General features: G+C 33.6%; 2 protein-coding genes across 2 annotated transcripts; both read right to left on the minus strand.

The window, feature by feature from the left end:
- Window positions 1–522: 522 nt before the first annotated feature.
- Window positions 523–2,073, minus strand: LOC113694607 (peroxidase 57-like). Its single transcript, XM_027213450.2, has 2 exons — window positions 1,873–2,073; window positions 523–1,367 (listed from the first exon to the last, which is right to left on the minus strand). Exons 1-2 carry the CDS (start codon window positions 2,071–2,073, stop codon window positions 576–578), a joined length of 993 nt encoding a protein of 330 aa, XP_027069251.2. The 3' UTR covers window positions 523–575.
- A 6,130-nt stretch (window positions 2,074–8,203) lies between these two features.
- Window positions 8,204–9,990, minus strand: LOC113694608 (peroxidase 44-like). Its single transcript, XM_027213452.2, has 2 exons — window positions 9,754–9,990; window positions 8,204–9,103 (listed from the first exon to the last, which is right to left on the minus strand). The coding sequence occupies exons 1-2, from the start codon at window positions 9,949–9,951 to the stop codon at window positions 8,321–8,323; spliced, it is 981 nt and encodes a 326-aa protein (XP_027069253.2). The 5' UTR covers window positions 9,952–9,990; the 3' UTR covers window positions 8,204–8,320.
- Between the last annotated feature and the right edge of the window lie 9,880 nt (window positions 9,991–19,870).

The following is a 19,870-nucleotide window of genomic DNA, read 5'->3' on the forward strand; positions in this document are numbered from 1 at the left end:
ATATTCGAAATTAAAAAGGTGCTAGTTGAAATTAGCAGAAGCCTCCACGGGAATTTGTGAAATTATTCCTATAATTATTCATTGACATACTATGTGCTATAAGTGAAATTCAGCTGATGATGGGACCATCATTATGAAGGATCGGTTCATTTGTATTGAAGAGAAGATAATAAAATGGAAAGTTCAATGGCATACACGACTCTGAACTGAAATTCATTGTCCATTTTGGAAGTCAGAGATGCTTAACGTTTTTAAAGAAACTATAGGTGCATATGAATTCGAGTTTCTTTTAAACACGTGTAGTTTTAGTACACGTCTACAGTGACACCCAAAAAAATAAAACAAAAATCCCAAAATAAAAACCTTAAGAACACGCAAAAAAATTTAAAAAAAAAAAAAAAACCATAAGAAAACCACTTTATTTGAATTAGTATAGCTTTTACTAGATATAAATTCCATGTACAAACAACATCTTAACAATGAAAACTAGGAATAAAAGAATTAATCCAATTCACAGAAAAACAAAGAGATGCCACCTTTTGGAACCTTGAAAAGCCGAACAGCTGCAAAAGATTTTAGCCAGTTCTGCCCTTAGGCTTTGTTGGGTTAAAAACTCTACAATTTTTCCTAATTTCTCCAGCTTTTCCAACAAGGACTTCAACGCGTCCCATCTTGATCATAGCATTTGCAAAACTTTGTTGAAATAGGGCATCATTGGCAGCCAATCTTGAGACCAGAGGAGCACTTAGCTTATCCAAGGCAAGTTCTTGATCGATCTGCATGATCCCTTTCCTAGACTTTATTTGATTATAGAACTGCTTATCAACAATGAAGGATGTATTCTGGTCCAAAAAAACTGTTGGATCCCTATTCAATGGCCTGGATTGTGTACCACAGATCCTCAGGAGTCTAGCAGCCAATGCAGGGTCCATAGTAGGATCAGGTTTCCCTCTGCCCTGAAAATCAGAGAGCCGGTCTCGGAAGAAACCGCAATGTGCAACTCCAACTGTATGTGCACCCAAAAGGACCACCATGTCATTGAGTGTTAGCCCTTTGGCGGTGAAGAATTGTGCTGCATCTGATATGGAAAGGCTAGGTCCTGGCAGATTTACTTCGGAGGAGTCGGAAACTTGCCCGTCTCGCCTGCCTGTTGGCACATTATAAGCAGGGCCACCGGCTAATGCGACTGCATCGCGGGTTGCTAATGTTATGATATCGGCACAGGAGACAGATGAAGGGCAAGCAGCCTCTAGATTTCTCTTGGCTTCGTCAATTAGCTCAAATCCTCTTACGGTTAGGTTTGGTCCGGCATCTTTCTCCGATGACTTGGACTTGGTGGAATCTATCAATATTGATGCATCACAACCCTGCATCCAATATGAAATGTGAATTCGCGTTGAAAATGTCCTGCATGTACAGCTACCTGCCATCTATTACTTAATTTCCTTTAATTGTATGCCCATCAAAAACCTTGTAAAAACTTCATTGTGGCATAAAGTTGCAAAAAAAAAAAAAAAAAAAAAAAAATAGATTTTGATGGATAAAATTCCAGTTGCCTAACCAAAAAAAAAAGAAAAGAAAAGATTACCATGCAAAATGACTATATCCGAAAAGGGTCCAAGGAAATTCCTCTTGAAATAGTTGGAAATCCCTCAAGTTCCATTTGTTATATCTTGTATAAATAACCAAAAAAAAAGGGGGCTAAATGTATGGATAAATTTTTTATACTTTGTCAGTGTAGATTCTAACTGGTATAAATGCTTGTCACACATGTAAAATTTATTAAAATAATGTGTCTTACATTTAGACCCGTCAATATATTCTATATGCTAACATAATAGAAAAGATTAACCATAAATGTATGCTACTTACCCTAACAAAGCAGTCATGAAAGTGCATTCGGAGCAAAGCAGCTGTTATTGAACGATCCGTGCGAAACCGCTTTTGCACAACTTGTTTAACAATCGACTCTGCTCGTGGACATGAAGAACTATAGAAACCAACTCGAAGCTGGGCAGAGGAGAGCTCAAAAATAGTAAAAGAGAGTAAAAAAAAGATGATCTTCATCTCCATTACGTTTAACCAAACTGAACAAGCTTAGCCAATTTTGAGGATGCAAAATGTCCAAATCCATTGAGGGGTATATATAGTGCATATGGATTGAGAAAATAGACATGGGTAGACGTTAGCCACCAATGCATATTGTCAAACTACGTGAAGGATCGTTGATTTTCAAGCATAGTTTAGCTGCTTACTTTTCTAAAGGATACTTACCTCACAAACGCGTAAGGACAGAATTTTTACAATACTTCATATAACCAAATTGTAGTCTGTGAAAGCAAATTGCTGACTTCTTATAAAATACTACTAGTTGTTTTGGCGATGATATGGAGCCGATCAATATTATAAGTGCATTTGGTCAAGAACAGCTTGCCAAATTCGTTGTGGCCATCAAATCATGATCTGGCTGAGTTAATTCCTAAAGTTAATTGGTGATGGTCTGAAATAGATTTCCCTGATTCTTTAGTTATAGAAGTTGATTTCCTTTTAACTTTTTACACAGTCCATAGTGAATATTTCCCAAGACACTAAGAAAAATGTGTTGAACTATCCTGGAATATTGTGGAATGGCCAGCTAAAAAAAGCAAGTCTTGATTGTTTTTAGAATAAAACTCCGTCTCTGATATATAAAATAAAGGTATTCACCTTATATATTTGCGTGCGTACACACACACACAGAGCAAAACAGAGACACTTCCCAGCTGTTTGAAGATTGTGTGACATAAGACAATTATTTTGCCTTTTCCATCTAATTACATGAACAAATTCACACTTGCAAAGATCATCAGCCTCCAATCAGTCACATTTGCCAATAATCTTCAAACCAGGAATAAAAAGGCATAATCCAGTAGGAGGTTTTAATTTAAACAAAAAGGCACACGAGTACCACTTCGTAGTTGTGATATATAATTTATCAAATTAGAGACAGAATCATCAATCAAAAGGATTTTGGGTATCTGATTTCTCAGCTGTATTCGATAATTGATTTGGTCCAACTTTAGATGACAACGTTGATTGTGCAACCATGATACCAAAGCTGGACGTGTACTTTTTTGCCCGACAAAAGGTTACTTTAGTTTTTTGTAGTGTAAAACATATTATTGAATTTGTCTACCCTGTTTCGTGTGTCATCTTATTGACCTTCTAAATAGATTTGCTACAAGCTATGTTTTGCTTTTTCACTTGTACAAGAATGTTTTGCTACAAGCTATGATTTGCTGATAACATTGTATATACACTATCACACGATTAAATACATGATATATGTGCAAAAATTAAATTTAAATTAATTGTTATACATCAAATGATGATAGTATATACTATCAATGTATATAAAATTAATACAAAAAATAACTCACAACTATGACTTTCCTTTTTATCCTTTTAAGAACTTCTTCGCAACTTCCTTCTGTGAATAAGCTTACAAAATGTTCAAGCAAATGAAACTTGAATAGTCTTCTGTACTTTCAATGTTCTAAATTTGCATATTGGAAATGATTGACCCGATAAAAAATGCTGGAACAAGCTTGCAAATTAATTATCCCATCGTACCGTAGTTGAGCTTGCGCCAACTGTTTCGGTTGACCCTCTTATTTTATTCGGTTTCAGAATTGGTACTTTTTTTTTTTTTTTTGTCTTTATATAGTTATCCACTTCGTCAAACAACAGAATAATCCACCCAGAGGATGTGTTAGATTGTTCAACTTGGAATTACGTAAAGAATAAACTGACATAATCACTTCTTCTACCAAACTGAGATGGTGGATTCCATAAATGGTTCAAGGCATAATATAAGTAAAAGTTCTTTGATACTATTTTAAATTTGTCAATCTCTCATTTATGTAATTTCTAGGCAAAGTTAGACAAATTGTAAAGGAGGTTTCGGAATTTATAAGCAAGGTCCAAGTTTGGCAAAATTCATAAATGGGAAATAGGCACTCTTTATGGAGTTAGATTTACATTATATTTGTTGCTAAATATGGATGCATGTGCAAGTCAGCCCATACAAAGTGAAAGAATATATGAGAATATTTGCTTCACCACCAAATGAAGTAGGATATATTAAGGGGATAATTTCAGAAACCTCCCTTGAGGTTTTTGACAATTTCATTTAGCTCTCTCGAAATTTTAAAAATTACACATACCTCCCTTATCATTTAAAATGACAATACTACCCTTAAATATTTTAATGAAATTCCCTTATTGGTATGCTTATACTTAGAATGACTTTTAAAATAATTTTTTTCATTCTTTTTCCTTCTTATTCATTTTTTTATAATTTTTTGCCAATAAAACTGTAGAATTACCACAATTACCCCTAGTTTCTATTGTAACCAAATGCCAAACTAGTGATTTTGTTGATGAGTTAACTTTATATGCAATCAAATATTTTTGCTAATCTTTTTTTCTATTTTTTGTTATTAAAATTAATAATAAATAAAAAAGAAATAGCCCAAAACCACTACTAAATTATGATAATCCCACTATTTAAAAAATTCATAAACTCTAAAATGACTTATTTCAATATTTTCTTTTTTACCTTATAAATCCAAATCCATAATAAAATACCATTAAAAGTATCCTATCATAGTGATAAAATTATTATTATAGTCATTTATCAAATAGTATGTATGGACATGAAGAATTTGGCACATTTTTCTTATAATTATACTAGATAATCTTATAATTGTATGGGAAAGTAAATTAAAACTCATTACACAAGGGCATTTTTGGATATTCATTTAAAAATTTGACCAAGTCAATATTATTTTAAGATTTTGTTACTAAAACTATCAAATTAAGGAAGGTAGTTGTATTTTTCCAAATTTTAGGGGAGTTCAGTGAAATTGTCAGAAACCTCAAGGGAGGTTTCTCAAAAATCTTCCTTTTATCTCCCACCACCTTCGCCAAATCCGAAAACCCCTAAATATGAATTCCCAAATCCCACACGTAAATCTCCAAACGTCGCAGCTAAATCTCTAATCTCCGATGCCGTCATCTAAAGTTTACTGTGCATATCCTGAGATTTGGAGAGGGTGAAGATATGATATGAAAATCATCACGCACAATCACTACCATCCTAGCAGTATCTCTTTGGAGAGCACACAGATGAATCCAGCGTTATATCTACTATCTAATGGCTTCCACAATCATCCATGGCATCTTTCAATGACAGCATGCAAGAATCCAGCGTTATCATGTATAAATTTATTGACTTCCACAATTTATATCTCAAATTATCCAAGGTTCATTAAGTAAACTTTCACCGTCATGTGTAGGGTATGATTTAATATGAAATCCTTTACTCCAAATTATGGGACAGACACTTCTAAGAATCCATTTAATCATATGCACAAGATGTATGCATGCACAATAAGCCAAATTTCATCATGTAATATTGATGTAACCATGCGCCAATTGGTTCTGTGTACGTGCACACATACAAATATGAAAAATATACATACCACTTAACCATGCAATCATGTGTAAGAAAAGAGTCAAGTGAATGATTCTATGCATGTGCATTGCATAATTAATATTGTTTTACCATATTTTTCTCTCACTTATTTTAGAGTATGAAATACGTGTCAACTCTAAAGTAATTAATTATTTTTCTTATTATTGAAATGTAACTCTTAATGAATAAATATTTTTTTCCCGCTCAATGAATAAATATTTGATACACCAATTTAAGATCTTTCCACTTAGTATATATTAAGATTTCTGGAGTTATATTTCAACAAATGGTGATTAATAAGATAACTCTTCTACTATTAGAGGTGATGAATCCTTGTAAATTTTTTACTTTCTTTCCATGTTGCATGTTATATCCAATATCTAATGACATGATTGCCCATTTATACAGAAAATTAAAGTATAACAATTCATATTCAACATATTATGATAATTTTAAGTAAGAGGATCACCTATACATACGCTATATTGAGATTTATTATTGACATACAAATAGTTATCCATGTGATAATCTCTTAGTAGATCTATCCAGTAAACTTGATTATAATATCAAGAACTCACACAACTAAATTTGATATCTCTATAACATTGGTAAGTAAGAGCAACTATTTCCTTTAAAAAGAAGAAACAAAGTATGTGCTATGCTATCAGTATTAATAGTATCTTATCTATTAATACTACGATTAGAGATTATTAAGAATAAATCCTAGTTAATGTTTCTCATTATTGTAACATTTTATGACTGCATTAAGTTAGGTATTATTTACTTTAAGGACTTTGTATAATTAATCACATAAAAAAACAATTAGTAAGATAAAAATACCATTTATGAAAATATAAATTGTTAAACTACAATGATAAACCCTAATTTTAGGGCATACACACTAACAGTAGTTGCATTCTATTAGAAACCTTAAAACACCTACACCCCATCCGGGGTCGCACTAGTTCCCATTTCACTCCATTTCTAGATAAAAGGCTCATTTTAAACTTTTTTACACTAAAGTGCTACATACTTCCATCGCACTTGTAACTTGTTTACACCATATTTCAACCCATGTACATTCGAGAGCAAGCTTATATGAAATGGAGGCTCTGTTTGGATGAGCAAATTTTTCAAAAAATGTTTTTGTATTTGAAGTATACAGTAACACTTCAAATACAACTTAAAAACACACATAATTTCAAATACATTTAAAAATAAATAAATAAAATAAACAACAAATTTATATCATCGTTCTTTTTTCACCCATCACCTCCACCCACCACCCACCACCCACCGCCACCCACCAACGCCACCACTTCTCCCCTCCTCCCTCCTCCCTCCACCCTCCTCCCTCCACCTCCGTCACCGCCGCCACCGCACTGCCATCCCTCCTCTCTTCTCTCTTCCCACTTTCTCCCTCTTCCTGCCTCTCCCTCTCCTTCCTCCTTCCTCATTCCTCTTCCTCCCTCCCCCGCTGCCCCTCCCCTCCCCTCAATTTCCACAAATTCACGCACAAAAAGTAAAAGCAAAAGAAAGTATGAGGCTCAGATCTGTCATAATAGATGGACAAGGAGAAAGTGCACCGCCATGGCTGCAAAATCTGGTTGCATGAAGGAAGGGAAAATCCACATTAGCTTTTTCCCAATTCTGCCTTCCGGTTGCCCTATCAAGCTTTGGGCCACTTTTTCTCAATGCCCCAAAATTCAGTGCTCAGACAAATCATCAATCATCACGGCCTCAAATTCAATACCCTTTTTCTTTTCTTGGTAGGTGTAGTGCATTAATCCTCAAGGTTAAATATACAGAATCAAAACAGAAAGACGACAGACATTGATGTCAAAATATGTGAAAGCAAAATGATCGTACTAGCTAGTATTTCCGTTGGAGTATGCTCGGCTGTTGGTATCGTGGCGGGACTGGAAAAGAAAATCATGGGCTCTACGGAGAGAAGCAACCACCCTTAAGATGGTGATGGTGATGGTATGGTTGCGGTGGTAGTGGAGGAGGGGAGTAAGTTTCTTTTATTTTAAAAATATCACATTAAATTTGTAAATTTCAAAAAAAATCAAAATATATTCTCAAAAACATCCTAAAAATACTCTAAAAAACATTTAATCATCTACAGTAAAATTTTTTTACATACACAACTATAATAAAATTTTTGAAAAACAGTTTAAAAAATAACTAATCCAAATGGAACTGGAGCTGTTAGACCCCATCCACCTCTTAAACTGTTACCACATGCTCCCGTCCGACGAATGCTTTTGGACAAGTGAAGTGCTTCAATTTTAGCATTGGGGGCATGTTCTTTCAAACCTATTTCTTACTATAAGCGGATGTATTTCACTCCAAAATATTTACACTGGAAGCAAAGTGTCTTTGGAATATATTAACATGCATGGATAGCAATAAAAGTTAATTTACATATTGACGTTGAGATAAGAAAGTACTTTCCATTTTTTCATTTTTTTTGCCCTATTTAGGATCTTTTTGCCTCTCTCTCAATTTTTTCAATTATTTAAACAATATTTAAAGTTGTAAGAGTTGTGCTTGATTCTCTGACTCCCACAATACACGTAATTGTCTGCAAAATGATTGTCATAGGGTATGTACGAGATTCAAATTTTTGTAGAATAGAGGCAGGATGATAACTATATTCAATTACGTAATGAACCAAAACACTGCATGGAACATCAACGTTTTATTGTTAAAAAAAATTTGTATTTTTTTGTACACAAAGAATTAATAATTATTCATCAATCAAACATCAAGTGTGTCACTTTAGGGAGATTAGAAGTATTAGGCTCGACCACCAGGTTTGTTAAAGACTCTACAATTTTTCCTGATTTCTCCAGCATTTCCAACAAGAACTTCCACGCTTCCCATTTTCATCATAGCATTGACAAAACTCTGCTGAAAGAGGTTATTGTTGGCAGCCAATCTTGAGGCTAGAGGAGCACTTAAGCTGTCCAAAGCTAGTTCCTGATCAATCTGCAAGATCCCTCTTTTAGACCTTATCTGATTGTAGAACTGATTATCAAGTATGAAGGATGTGTTTTGATCCAAAAACACAGTTGGGTCTCTACTCAACGGCCTGGATTGTGTACCACAGGTTTTCAAGAGTGTAGCAGCCAATGCTGGTTCCATTGTGGGATCAGGCTTCCCGGTGCCCTGAAAGTTAGAAAGCCGATCCTGGAAGAAACCACAATGTGCAACTCCAACGGTGTGTGCACCCAAAAGGACTACCATGTCATTGATTGTTAGCCCTTTGGCAGTGAAGAATCGAGCTGCATCCGATATGGAAAGACTTGGTCCTGGCAAATTTACTTTGGAAGAGTCTGAAACCAGCCCATCTCGCCTACCAGTTGATACATTATATCTCGGTCCTCCGGCTAATGCTACTGCATCACGGGTTGCCAATGTTATTATATCGGCACAGGAGACAGTGGATGGGCAGGCAGCCTCAAGATTTCTCTTGGCTTCATCAATTAGCTCAAATCCTCTTACTGTTAAGTTTGGTCCGGCATCTTTCTCCGATGACCTGGTCTTGGTGGAGTCTATCAATATTGATGCATCACAACCCTGAAAATTTTGCCCAAGTATGCCAAATTTTGTCATAAGAACTTCATAAAATCCTCTCACGTATATAATAAATCGAGGTTTTGTTATATTTTTTAATGTAACTTCTTAAAAAAAATTTCTACATGGGAGGGTGGAATTTTATGAAGCGTGGAGCAGGAAAAGAGATTAGACTCTAAATCCTGTGGTTTTCAGTCACTAGGCCAAGACCTTTTCGACTTTTTTAATGTAACTTCTGAATAAGTGGATTACATACTGCACGCTTCTGATATAAATTTTGGATGTCTTCGGGTACTACATTCTAGTAGGAAGAAATTTGAGGCAATTGATAGATTTTTAGATGGACTATAGTTCACAAAATTTGTTATGACTTGAGTACTTCAAAACAAAGCCAAACCACAAAATTGATATGCCATTATTATATTATGCCAAACCAGAAAATTGACATGCCATTATTATATTATGCCATTATGTTATATTATAAGTCCCATTTAATTTGTTAACGGGTGATGCATAGGAACACATGAACTATGATTAGCCCCTGAACCTTGCTCCATCCAAGAATTTTTTAATACTATATGTCTTATAACTCCTTTGACTACTTAACCACTTAAACAAGTATAAATTAGTTAAAAACAAGATTAATTACTTACTCGGACAAAGCAATCGTGAAAATGCATGCGAAGCAAAGCAGCTGTTATTGAACGATCAGCGCTAAATTTCTTTACTACAACTTGTTGCACAATTGATTCTGCTCGTGGACATGAAGTGCTGTAAAATCCACTCTGCAGTTGAGCTGAGGCAAGGTGCAGAATGCAACCTAGGAAGAAAACTTTTAGCATCATTTCCATTTTGCTTAAGCTTCTCTAGGTTTTCAGGTAATCGAGGTTGAGTATGTGAATAGTTGAGCTTTCTTATGTTATGAAGAATCACAATCCGGCTGTGGATATATATAGGTGAAATAAGTCATGGAGGAGAGGTTCGGAAGTTGCATGGTCAAAATTTGTTGTCAAAAACGTGGTTTCTGACGCATCTTTTGATTGCTTTCCCTTAGAATAGTATTACCAACACATGGACGCGTAGGAAACTGAAGACGTGAATGGTCAATTCAGCTAGTTTATGACTTTAAAAGCAACTTATATAAACAATGGCACCGAATCCAATCATTTTGAAGCTATGGCATATACAGATAGGATAGTGACTATCAATCGTGTTTGGTAGAAGTAGTATTATTTAAATGGGAACGAGTCATATGAACTTTAGTTAATTAGGAACCATCAATAACCGGAGAACCTTCCACTTCTTCCTGGCACAGTTGACAAATCTTGTGAAGTATGCCAGCATTTTTAATTTCGTATTCTTTTTCTTAAAGACCAACTTGTGTTTTCAAACTAGGGAAACCTAAAAAAAAAATATAGATTTATTGAATCCCTTGCTGTAAAATATAATTGCTTAGTTATGATGACGCCTTACTCTCATGGGTAAGAGTATCTCCTATGCTTTTCTATATAACTTTCTTATAATTTTAAAAATATATAACCCCTCACAATTTGAAGTGTTAGAGTAATGGAATTTGATTTCCACAATAGAGTTGACTAAAATGTAAAAAATACTTCAATGTCAAGATGAAAATAATTCAATCACAGGGACATTAAATATATATTTTGAAAATCATAAGAGAGTTGTGGCAAAAATTTTTTAAACATAGTTGGTTAAAATGTCATGCATACTACATTTATATATATTGGCTACTTTAGTCATTTTATTTTTTAAACTGGGTTAATCTTGACAATTAGATAGCAACGTTACAATATTATTTTACTATAGATGGAGTTTTAGAAAAAAATTTCTGCGATAAACACCCCTAAAACAAGTGCCAAATAGAGCCAAAAGGGGGAAAGAGCTCCAACTAGGATATTTTTGGGGAGGAGAAAACTTTCACTTGGAAACTATGACCCCATTTGGCAAATGAGTTTTTTAGATATTTGTTCAAAATTTTATTGTAACTTCCTATAGAATTTATAGAAAAACATTTTAGGGTGGGTAAAACATTTTTTCTTTGTCTTTTTCTTTTCTTTTTTTTCTTTCTTTCGTTTTCCTTTTCTTTCCTCTCCTCTTCTTCTCCCTCACCCCACTATTGATCTTACTCCCTCCTTACCGTCGGTCATTGGCACCGGAACCTCTGCCAAACAACAAGTGGAGGTTTCTTTTGTTTTTATTTTTTCCTCTCTCCCTCTCGTCTTCTTCCTTCTCCCTTCTCTCCTCTCCCTCCTCTTCTCCTCCTTCCTCCTCCCTCCCTCTCCTCCTCCCCTTTCCTCTCCCTCTCTCCTGCCACCTCCTTTCCCCCCTCTCCCTTCCCCTCCCACATGACCAGATCCCTCCCTCCCTGCGCCATCCTCCCTCTCTCCTTCCCACCTGACCAGATTACGCAAGGGCGAAAAGGAGGGGTGGCTTGGGGAGGGAAAGGGGGGAGGAGGTAACAGGGGAAAGAGGAAGGGAGAAAGAGTGGTAGGGAGGAGAAAGGAGGAGAGGAGAGAGAGGAGAGAAGAAAGGAAAAAAAAAAAAGAGGCGGCCAGCTACGGGGCTGGTAGAGATGGTAGTTGGTGCTAGCTGATGGCAGAGGTGGTGGTGGGTTGAGGTGGGGGGAAGAAGAAGAAGAAAAGAAAGAAGAAAAAAAATTTTGTATGTTTTTGGGTATTTTGATGTGTGTATTTTAAAAATTTTGAGAAATTTTTTGAGTTACTATATTTAAAATTGTTAAAAAACTTGTAGAAAAAAACTTGGGAAAAAACTAATTTGCCAAACAACCCATATAGGAGAGAAGAAGACTCTTAATAGAAAACCTTAGGAGAGACTTTATTGAATACAAAAAATAAATGGAGAGAGAGGAAGGACCTTAACTTTAGACCAACATTTCCCTCCCATGGAAGAAGAAAAGCTTTTTGGAAGGCTTTTTAGAGAAAAGAGGAAGAAACTTTGATTTGGAAAGAATGAGAGTATTAAACAAATCTTTGGCATCCATAAATTTTTTAACTTTGCCACAAACTGAAAATTCTTTCTTGTGAAAATGGGTTGTTAATTTTTTCTACTCAATTGAAAACAAATACATAATTTAGGTGTATCATCATTGCGCCATTTTACTTAAGAATTAACCTCTTCTCCTCTCCAATTTCTCTCTATTTCTTCACTCCAAAAGGCCTTCTTCATTGGGAGGGAGACTTTTGTTTCTCTTAAGGGTTCCTAATGAGAATTTTCTATATCTCCTACGAGTTCCTAGTGAGATTTTTGTGTTTTTTTACTTATTTTATTGTTAGATCTAAATTTATTTCACATCTGATTATCAGATTTAGAATATTTTTAGATCTTGGATATATCTCGATAGATTTCATCATCATTATTCAAGTTTGAAATTGTTGATTAATAGGTTTGGTGATTGCAATACGCACTAAAGGAGCTATAGCGATTTATTTCATTAGAAAAATATTTTGAAACATTTTACACTTTTCAAGTCTGTTCATAATTTTTCAAATCTATTATATCTATTAAACTGTAGATCTGTTATTTTTAATGCATTTTAACCTGCCATTAGGGCAGTAATGTAAATCAAATTGTGCTAGACGATTTTCAATAATTCGTTAATGCAATTTATTTTTATAAAAAAATCATTGTACCATTTAAATACCTATTTCAAAGATTAAATGTTATTTCTCTCTTTTTTTTTGGCAGTGCAATTTAATAAGTTTACATATAAAAGTTTGTAAAAATTGGTATAGTAGTTTAACATTTAGAACATAATAATTTTTTGAAATAAATATAAATCATTTGTAAGAAAATTCTCTATATCTCTCTATTGAATAATTCATGTGTTCCATAGGTTCACAATTATTTAAAATAGAGAACGTCCCATGTTGACACACTGGTTGAAATACTAGTAAATCTTGAGTTCAATTACTCTGGAAGTGCTAATCTTTCCAACGACCATGGTTCCAAAATTTGTTTATGGTACAACAAATAATTAAAAACAGAACTATCAATCATCCAATATTAGCAGAAATATGTGCAAAAGCAAAGCATACAATTTTAAATGGGACACTTATCCTACATGAAACTCTAAGTCGACAAGGGATGATTTCAGCATTAGTGAAACATCCCTTGTATTCTATTCAACCAAAACAAATAAGTACAACCTTAACATCTAGCATCCCAGGCACAAGTATCTAGACTTTTTTTTTTTTTTTTTTTTTTTTTTTTTTTTTGTCAACACAGGGGTGTCCGGGTCAAGACCCGAAGGCGGCCCGACTAATCCCCTGCGCCTGGAGTACAGCGCCACCCCAACCGCACCCAGGCGTTAGGTGAGGTTCGATCCCACGACCTTGCGAGTGGTTTTCCAGCCGCAGACCGGGTGATCTAACCCGGGGGGCACAAGTATCTAGACTATACCTGGTCGGTTTTTGTTATATTCAACAAACCCTACGAAATTTCTTTGACCAAAATGTGACGTGTCAAACGTGTAAGATTAAGCAACTATCTTTTCACTCTTTTTTTCCCTCTTTGTAGCCAAAGATTGACTTCAGAATAAAAATAGCCGTTTCTCGTTCAAGTTCAACTTGCAAGCCTGTTTCCAGTTAAGCAAAATATTACAAGCTTGAAGAAGGACAGCAGAAGAAATGGTAATCCACTTACAAGCTGTTGATTTCTATTGCCTCTTATCCGGCTGGATAAAATGACAAGTCTCCCAACAAAGTCACTGGCTCGCAAGTGGACAACGGACTCCGCTTTTCAAGCTGATGCATCCGTTTCTTATCTAAACAACGCGGTATATGTTTTATTCCTTTCTTACCTTCTTCAAGTGGGCGTCCAAAACAATGTGTAGGTTCAAGAATGGGAAAATGTTGCAAATAGTCCATCACATATCAAATTTGTATATTTTCTGGTTCCTGACTTTTAAATTGATGCAAATTTGTCCTTCAAATGTACAAAACATGTCATTTTGGTCCCCATATCCATTTTATGCGACTGAAAAAGTCACATGCCGCCATGTGATAATAGTTTTAGGCGTAAAATGAGCATCAAAAGTACCCAATTCCTATCCAGATACACCAGTTCTAAAAAAAAACTAACAACTAAAAAAAGGGTCTAACAGCTATTTTGAAATATCTAGAGTACTTTTGAAATGGGAAAATCCTAAAATCCAAAGAAGAAATCTAACAAAAAAAGAAACAATATTTGGAAAACTAAACGTTGTAATAAAAAAAATGAAATATAAATATAAATATATATGTGTGTGTGTGTGTGTGAGTGTGTTGGCATGTGACATTTTTTTTTTCTAGAAAAAAGTGCTTGAAATGGGTGTACGGACAAAAAAACATGCATTTTTTTTAATGTGAAGGACAAATTTGCTTCAATTTGGAAGTGGTGGATGGAAAAGGTACAAATGTGACATGTAAGAAACTATTTATGCAATTTTCAATTCAAATAAACCTCAACTTGTAGCATCGAACCCTCTTGAAGTTTGGAGTGATTAACAATTTGCCACCCTCATTTAGTCAAAATCAGCTATTAAATTAAAGTTAAGTTTGATGAGGGAGGATTGGGTTGGGTGACAAGGTAAGAGAAATTGTAAATAGGAGGTTCTAGATTCAAAATCTCACACTTATTGAAAAAAAAAAAGTTTCTAAAATTCTATCATTGTCAACCTTAAGAAAATAGTAATTTTTTGGAGTCAAGAAGAATACAATTTTGGGAATAGATTAGTCGACAAAAATTATGAAATTCAGTAATTAAGAAGTTTTGGAATTTCTAAAGCAATTTAATGATAAACTATAACTTTTAAAAGAAGAAATAACGCACAACTAATATTGCAGAAATATTGTGTAGCTTTGAAACTTAAAAGAAAGCATATTGCATAAGAGTTAAATAGCTAATGGTCCAAAAGTATAGTATGTGTTGCATCTGTTAGTCAGGTGATGTCGCGACTTACAAATCTAACAATATACAAGATGGAGAGTTGGCTTCTGAATAGTGTTTTTTGATTAAGCGGTTATGCTGCAATTATTGTTGGATGTGGAGGATATTTTCGTCAACTAAAAATCATAAATTCTTTGCTTTACCTCTTTAGCCATAGACAAAATGGCTCAAAGCAAATTTACTTTCCTGGTTGGACAGCCGTCACCGCCTTGCCGTGGGATCATCTCCAACACCAAGCCACGTGCTTCCTGTGGCATTTAATCCTTGGATTGTCTTGAAGAAAAAATTGTATGACAAAATAAGTTAATAATGCACACTAATTCATGGGTTAAAAAATCTAATATCTAACAATATAAAAGGAAGAGTTGCCCAATCAACAGTTAATTTTTTGTCAAGGTTACTCTATAATTCTTAATGGATATCTGGGTTTTTTTCGTCAATTATCTTGTTTTGTTGGCCAAAAAAAATCAACACATAAGTGGATGCAGTGGTTGTCTAGCATGTTTAGTGATACCTTCTGACTGCACAATTCTCAAAAATTGAGACAGAGGGAAAATATAACAAGTCCAACATTGTCATCACAAGTAAACAAAATCGGTTGAGGTGTCATAGGTTCCGACTAAAAATGGTTTTTAATCCTACTACTTTTAAAACGTACAATCATAAGGATATATATTAGTCTATATATCCAATATTTAGTCTATATAATTATTAGAAAATTTTTAATGCCCTAATTTTTTTATTATATATTTTTCGTTCTATATCTAATACTGTAAAAGAGAGAGTTGCCCTATGAACAAAGCTTTTTTGTCAAAAGGTTATCCTGCAATTGTTATTGGATGTCCAAGATATTTTCGTCAATTGCCTGTTCTGTTTGTTAGCAGCTGGTATAGTTTTGGTGCATTTACCGGACATGTTGACTGAATTGGTAATTGATGGTATAAAAAGTGAAGCCTATGAAAGTTGGTTTTTTGTGGTTAATTATTTATTTTTGAAGTGTTCTGTAAATGCAAAATTACCTAGAAAAGAATTGATAAATTATTGTTGGCTTTAGTGACTTTAAAAATTGCCTTTATTACTATGACATGAAATAAAATATTGTTAGCTATTCTGTAAATGCACAATTATTGAGGAAACAATTAATAAATTATTATTGGCTTGACACGAAATAAAATTGTTAAGTGTTCCGTAAATGCACAATAATTGAGGAAACAATTAATAAATTATTGTTGGCTTTAGTAACTTTAAAAAATGGGTTTTAATATTGTGACATGTGGTGATTAATTTTTAACAATGTCAAGTTCTATGGTTTAAGTGCTCAATTGATTTGCAAGGTCCCTCTTTTTTGTGTCAACAATGATTAATGCTCTTTTGGGTATGATTCACTTTACAATTTTCTAATTATCCTGATTCAAATGCAAAATAACCTTATACAATTTTCTAATTTACCCTTATGCATTCTATATATTATTGTCCTCATGCATTCTATATATTTCATAATTCTTAACCTTTAAGAAAAATGATAATTTCCTAAGCGCAGACCGTCTCACCCGTCTCACTAGTTTTAAATGAAAAGCGGGACCTAACCTATTTAGCAAGAACCGTTCCGGTTTGGCAATTTGCCGGTCCAACTTAGATGAGCCAACTAGTTTTCATAATTCATACCTGCTTTTAAATCACTTTGGGTTTGAACCTTAATCCAGCTTGAAAGACAACTAGGTTAACGATTCAACCAGTTCGACCAGGAAGTTTGAATTGAAGTTTAGAACATTGGTATAAGTTTTGCTGTTTGGGTTTAAAAAAAAAAGGTTTGTTTCCAGTACGTAAAAGTTGAGATAGTTGGTAGGCCTTGCTTTTAATTCTTCTGGAACTATCCACAATGGCGGGATACGGTTCCAATCTTAATTAAGATAACGGATTAAAAGTTAGGCATGCTTTCTAATAAGAATGCAATTTTTTCCTGAATAATTCTTTTGCTAGGAAGTTACTATAGTAAGAGTAATACAAATTATAACTCAATAATACTATAAATAAATCCATAAAAGATGGAATGAAGACTAACATGTAGTTTGAAAAACTCATAGATAGTGAAATTTGAATCCAAAATTTGAAATTCTTCGTTGAGAGTCTCGTGCAAGAATAAAGTATACTTTTTTTAATTTACTATTGCACGTAATAAACAACAAGCTCTAGACATTTTTTTTTTCTGTAATATTGAATAGATTTCTTCATGCCTATTAAATTTATAATACAACTTACTCGCGCCAAAACCCTAAAACGTAAGGTGCTACCTGTCACTACAATGTCGGAAACAGTAATCCTAATGTTGAATGAGTAGTTACATAGGTGCTACCAATAATTTAGAGTGTATTATATTAGGGTTAAATACAAAAAATCTCCATGTGGCTTAGTGAATAGTCAACTTATTTTTCTATAGTTTACAAATTTATAATTTAGCCCCTCATTGTTTGTAAGTTTTTGAGATGGTGATGGAAATTGTCGGCGAGCAAAATATCATTATTGCGCCATACAAATAAATGAGTAGGTGGCCAAAAATTGTCCTGTAGTTTAGTCAATGTTTAGGTTACTTCCCTATGGTTTAGAAACCTGCACAGTTTAGCCCCCCATAGTTTATAAGTTTTTGAAATTAACACTGATGGCTTTTCAAATCAACAATCTTCAAATATAGACTTCACAAATTTTGTAATGATATTTCAAATTCCTAGTTTTGCCAGCTCATCGATAACTTGAAGAAAATAATCACAAGACATAAGGAAACACTTTGTATTTTCCCCTTTCCTACAACAACAAAATAGATGATTTATATTAAGTCACTGTAAACTAACAAACAATATTCAAATGTGAACTATACGTCTTTTATGTCTTTGTCCAATTCACACACATACCCAAAGTGAACAACCAAAACTAGTATGCCTGGAAAAGAAATTTATTTGAATTTTTTTTGGAATACTTTGGTAGCAGTTTTTGTCATGTAATTATGTAAGATAAAAAGGTTATTAAAAAACATGTCTATGATGCAAATGAAAATATTAGCCAATAAATGAGTTATTCCAAAAAATCTATCTCTCTGCAAATTCATTGCTTCCTCTTCTTCAAGTTTTGACAATTATGGGCTATGCTTCAATATTTTTATTTTATGTAGATGAATCTAATGGACAAATTAAGTTATACTTCTGTTTTAAAAATAACTTTTACTAGACAAAGACTCACCAGACGCTCTTAACCTACAAGCCAAATTAGTTTTGAAACCATAAGAGGGTAATATTATGAATTCAAAATAATGAGGGGTAATACTATACGTTTTGAAACTATAAGGGGGTTAGTTGAACATTCACTAAACCATAGAGATTTTTGGTTAAGGGATAAAAAGGACATACCAAGTCATAATTGGTATTAAATATTAGTTTTTACTAGCACAATATGCAAGAGACGTGCTTACTCATAAACATGGTTAGTTTTGACATTTTCCATCCAAATTATAGAATACTTTAAGCGATCACAGGCTAGATTGTAGGTTTCTAAATTATAGGCCGGTAAGTTGAATGTTTGCCAAACCACAAGGGACTTTTATATTGCTACAAACTACTAGAAAGTTATGTTAACCATTCCCACCTAAGCGATTTCATAAAGATTAAAAAACCAAAATAATAAGAATTATTCTTGAAAACGTCCTTTTCTTCCCTACTTTTGTTTGATTTTAAAGCAATACCAAGAAAGTTTTGGTTCAGTTCCTAAATAGAATTCCAAAACCATTTCCAAATAAATTTTAGCCAAATTAGATCTATTCCACAGGGATCGAACATCAAATATTTCTTTAAAAAAAAAACTAGTATCATTATTACTTATGTAGCCCCAAAGACCATATATAATCAGTAACAACGTATGGATTAATTGTGTATCTGCAGCCTGCAGGGTACATTAAATTGTGATACTTTTATGTGCATGTTTTTTCTTTTCTTTTTGAAAGGCAAACCTCGTATATAGGGGAGAAATTTCCGAATTTTATTGATATAAGAAAACAATATAAGGAGGGGACAAAAACCTAACTTCGTGCTTATTACAAGAAAAAGATTTTAAGAACATCTAAAATTAGGAAAACATAATCTGCTTATTACGTGCATATATAAAGTATTTTTCCTTAAAAATGGATGTCCAACTTTTAAAGTTGCAAGAACTGGTGGACACACATGGAATTAACATACCTTGTATCCCATATTTTCGTAGATAGAAGTATGTGAATATAATTTCCCTATGTCAGTTTTTCTCCACGAAGAAAGATGAATATGAAACTCGATTGCTGCGGATGAAATTTATGATTGACATAATTGAATTAGACTTCGAGGTTAAAATTATTCAAGTTTTTAACACTTGAACACGAGATTGAACATCAAATTTTGGATATTTTACATCCTAAACTCTCAAGCTTGATCAATGAGAACATTAGTAAAATTAACGAGATAAAAATTAATGATAAGTAGCATTTTATTCTAGTTGCGATCCTTTGACTCTTTTTGATCACTTTTAGTATATTATCATTAATTTTTATAGTCCCAATTACTAATATTATTAGCAAAATTAACAAGATAAATGACAATATATAATTTTATTCTAACTACAATATCTTGGCTCATTTTGACCATTTTTAGCATACTATCATTAATTTGGGGGTCTCTTGTGCCACTAATTTTGCTAATGTTGTCATTGATTGGGTTTAAATATGACAAACTTGGAGTTTAGGATGGAAAGTATTTAAAATTGAGAGTTCACGGTATAAACTATTTA

The sequence above is a fragment of the Coffea arabica genome, chromosome 6e (assembly GCF_036785885.1).
Source record: "Coffea arabica cultivar ET-39 chromosome 6e, Coffea Arabica ET-39 HiFi, whole genome shotgun sequence".
Lineage (NCBI taxonomy): Eukaryota > Viridiplantae > Streptophyta > Magnoliopsida > Gentianales > Rubiaceae > Coffea > Coffea arabica.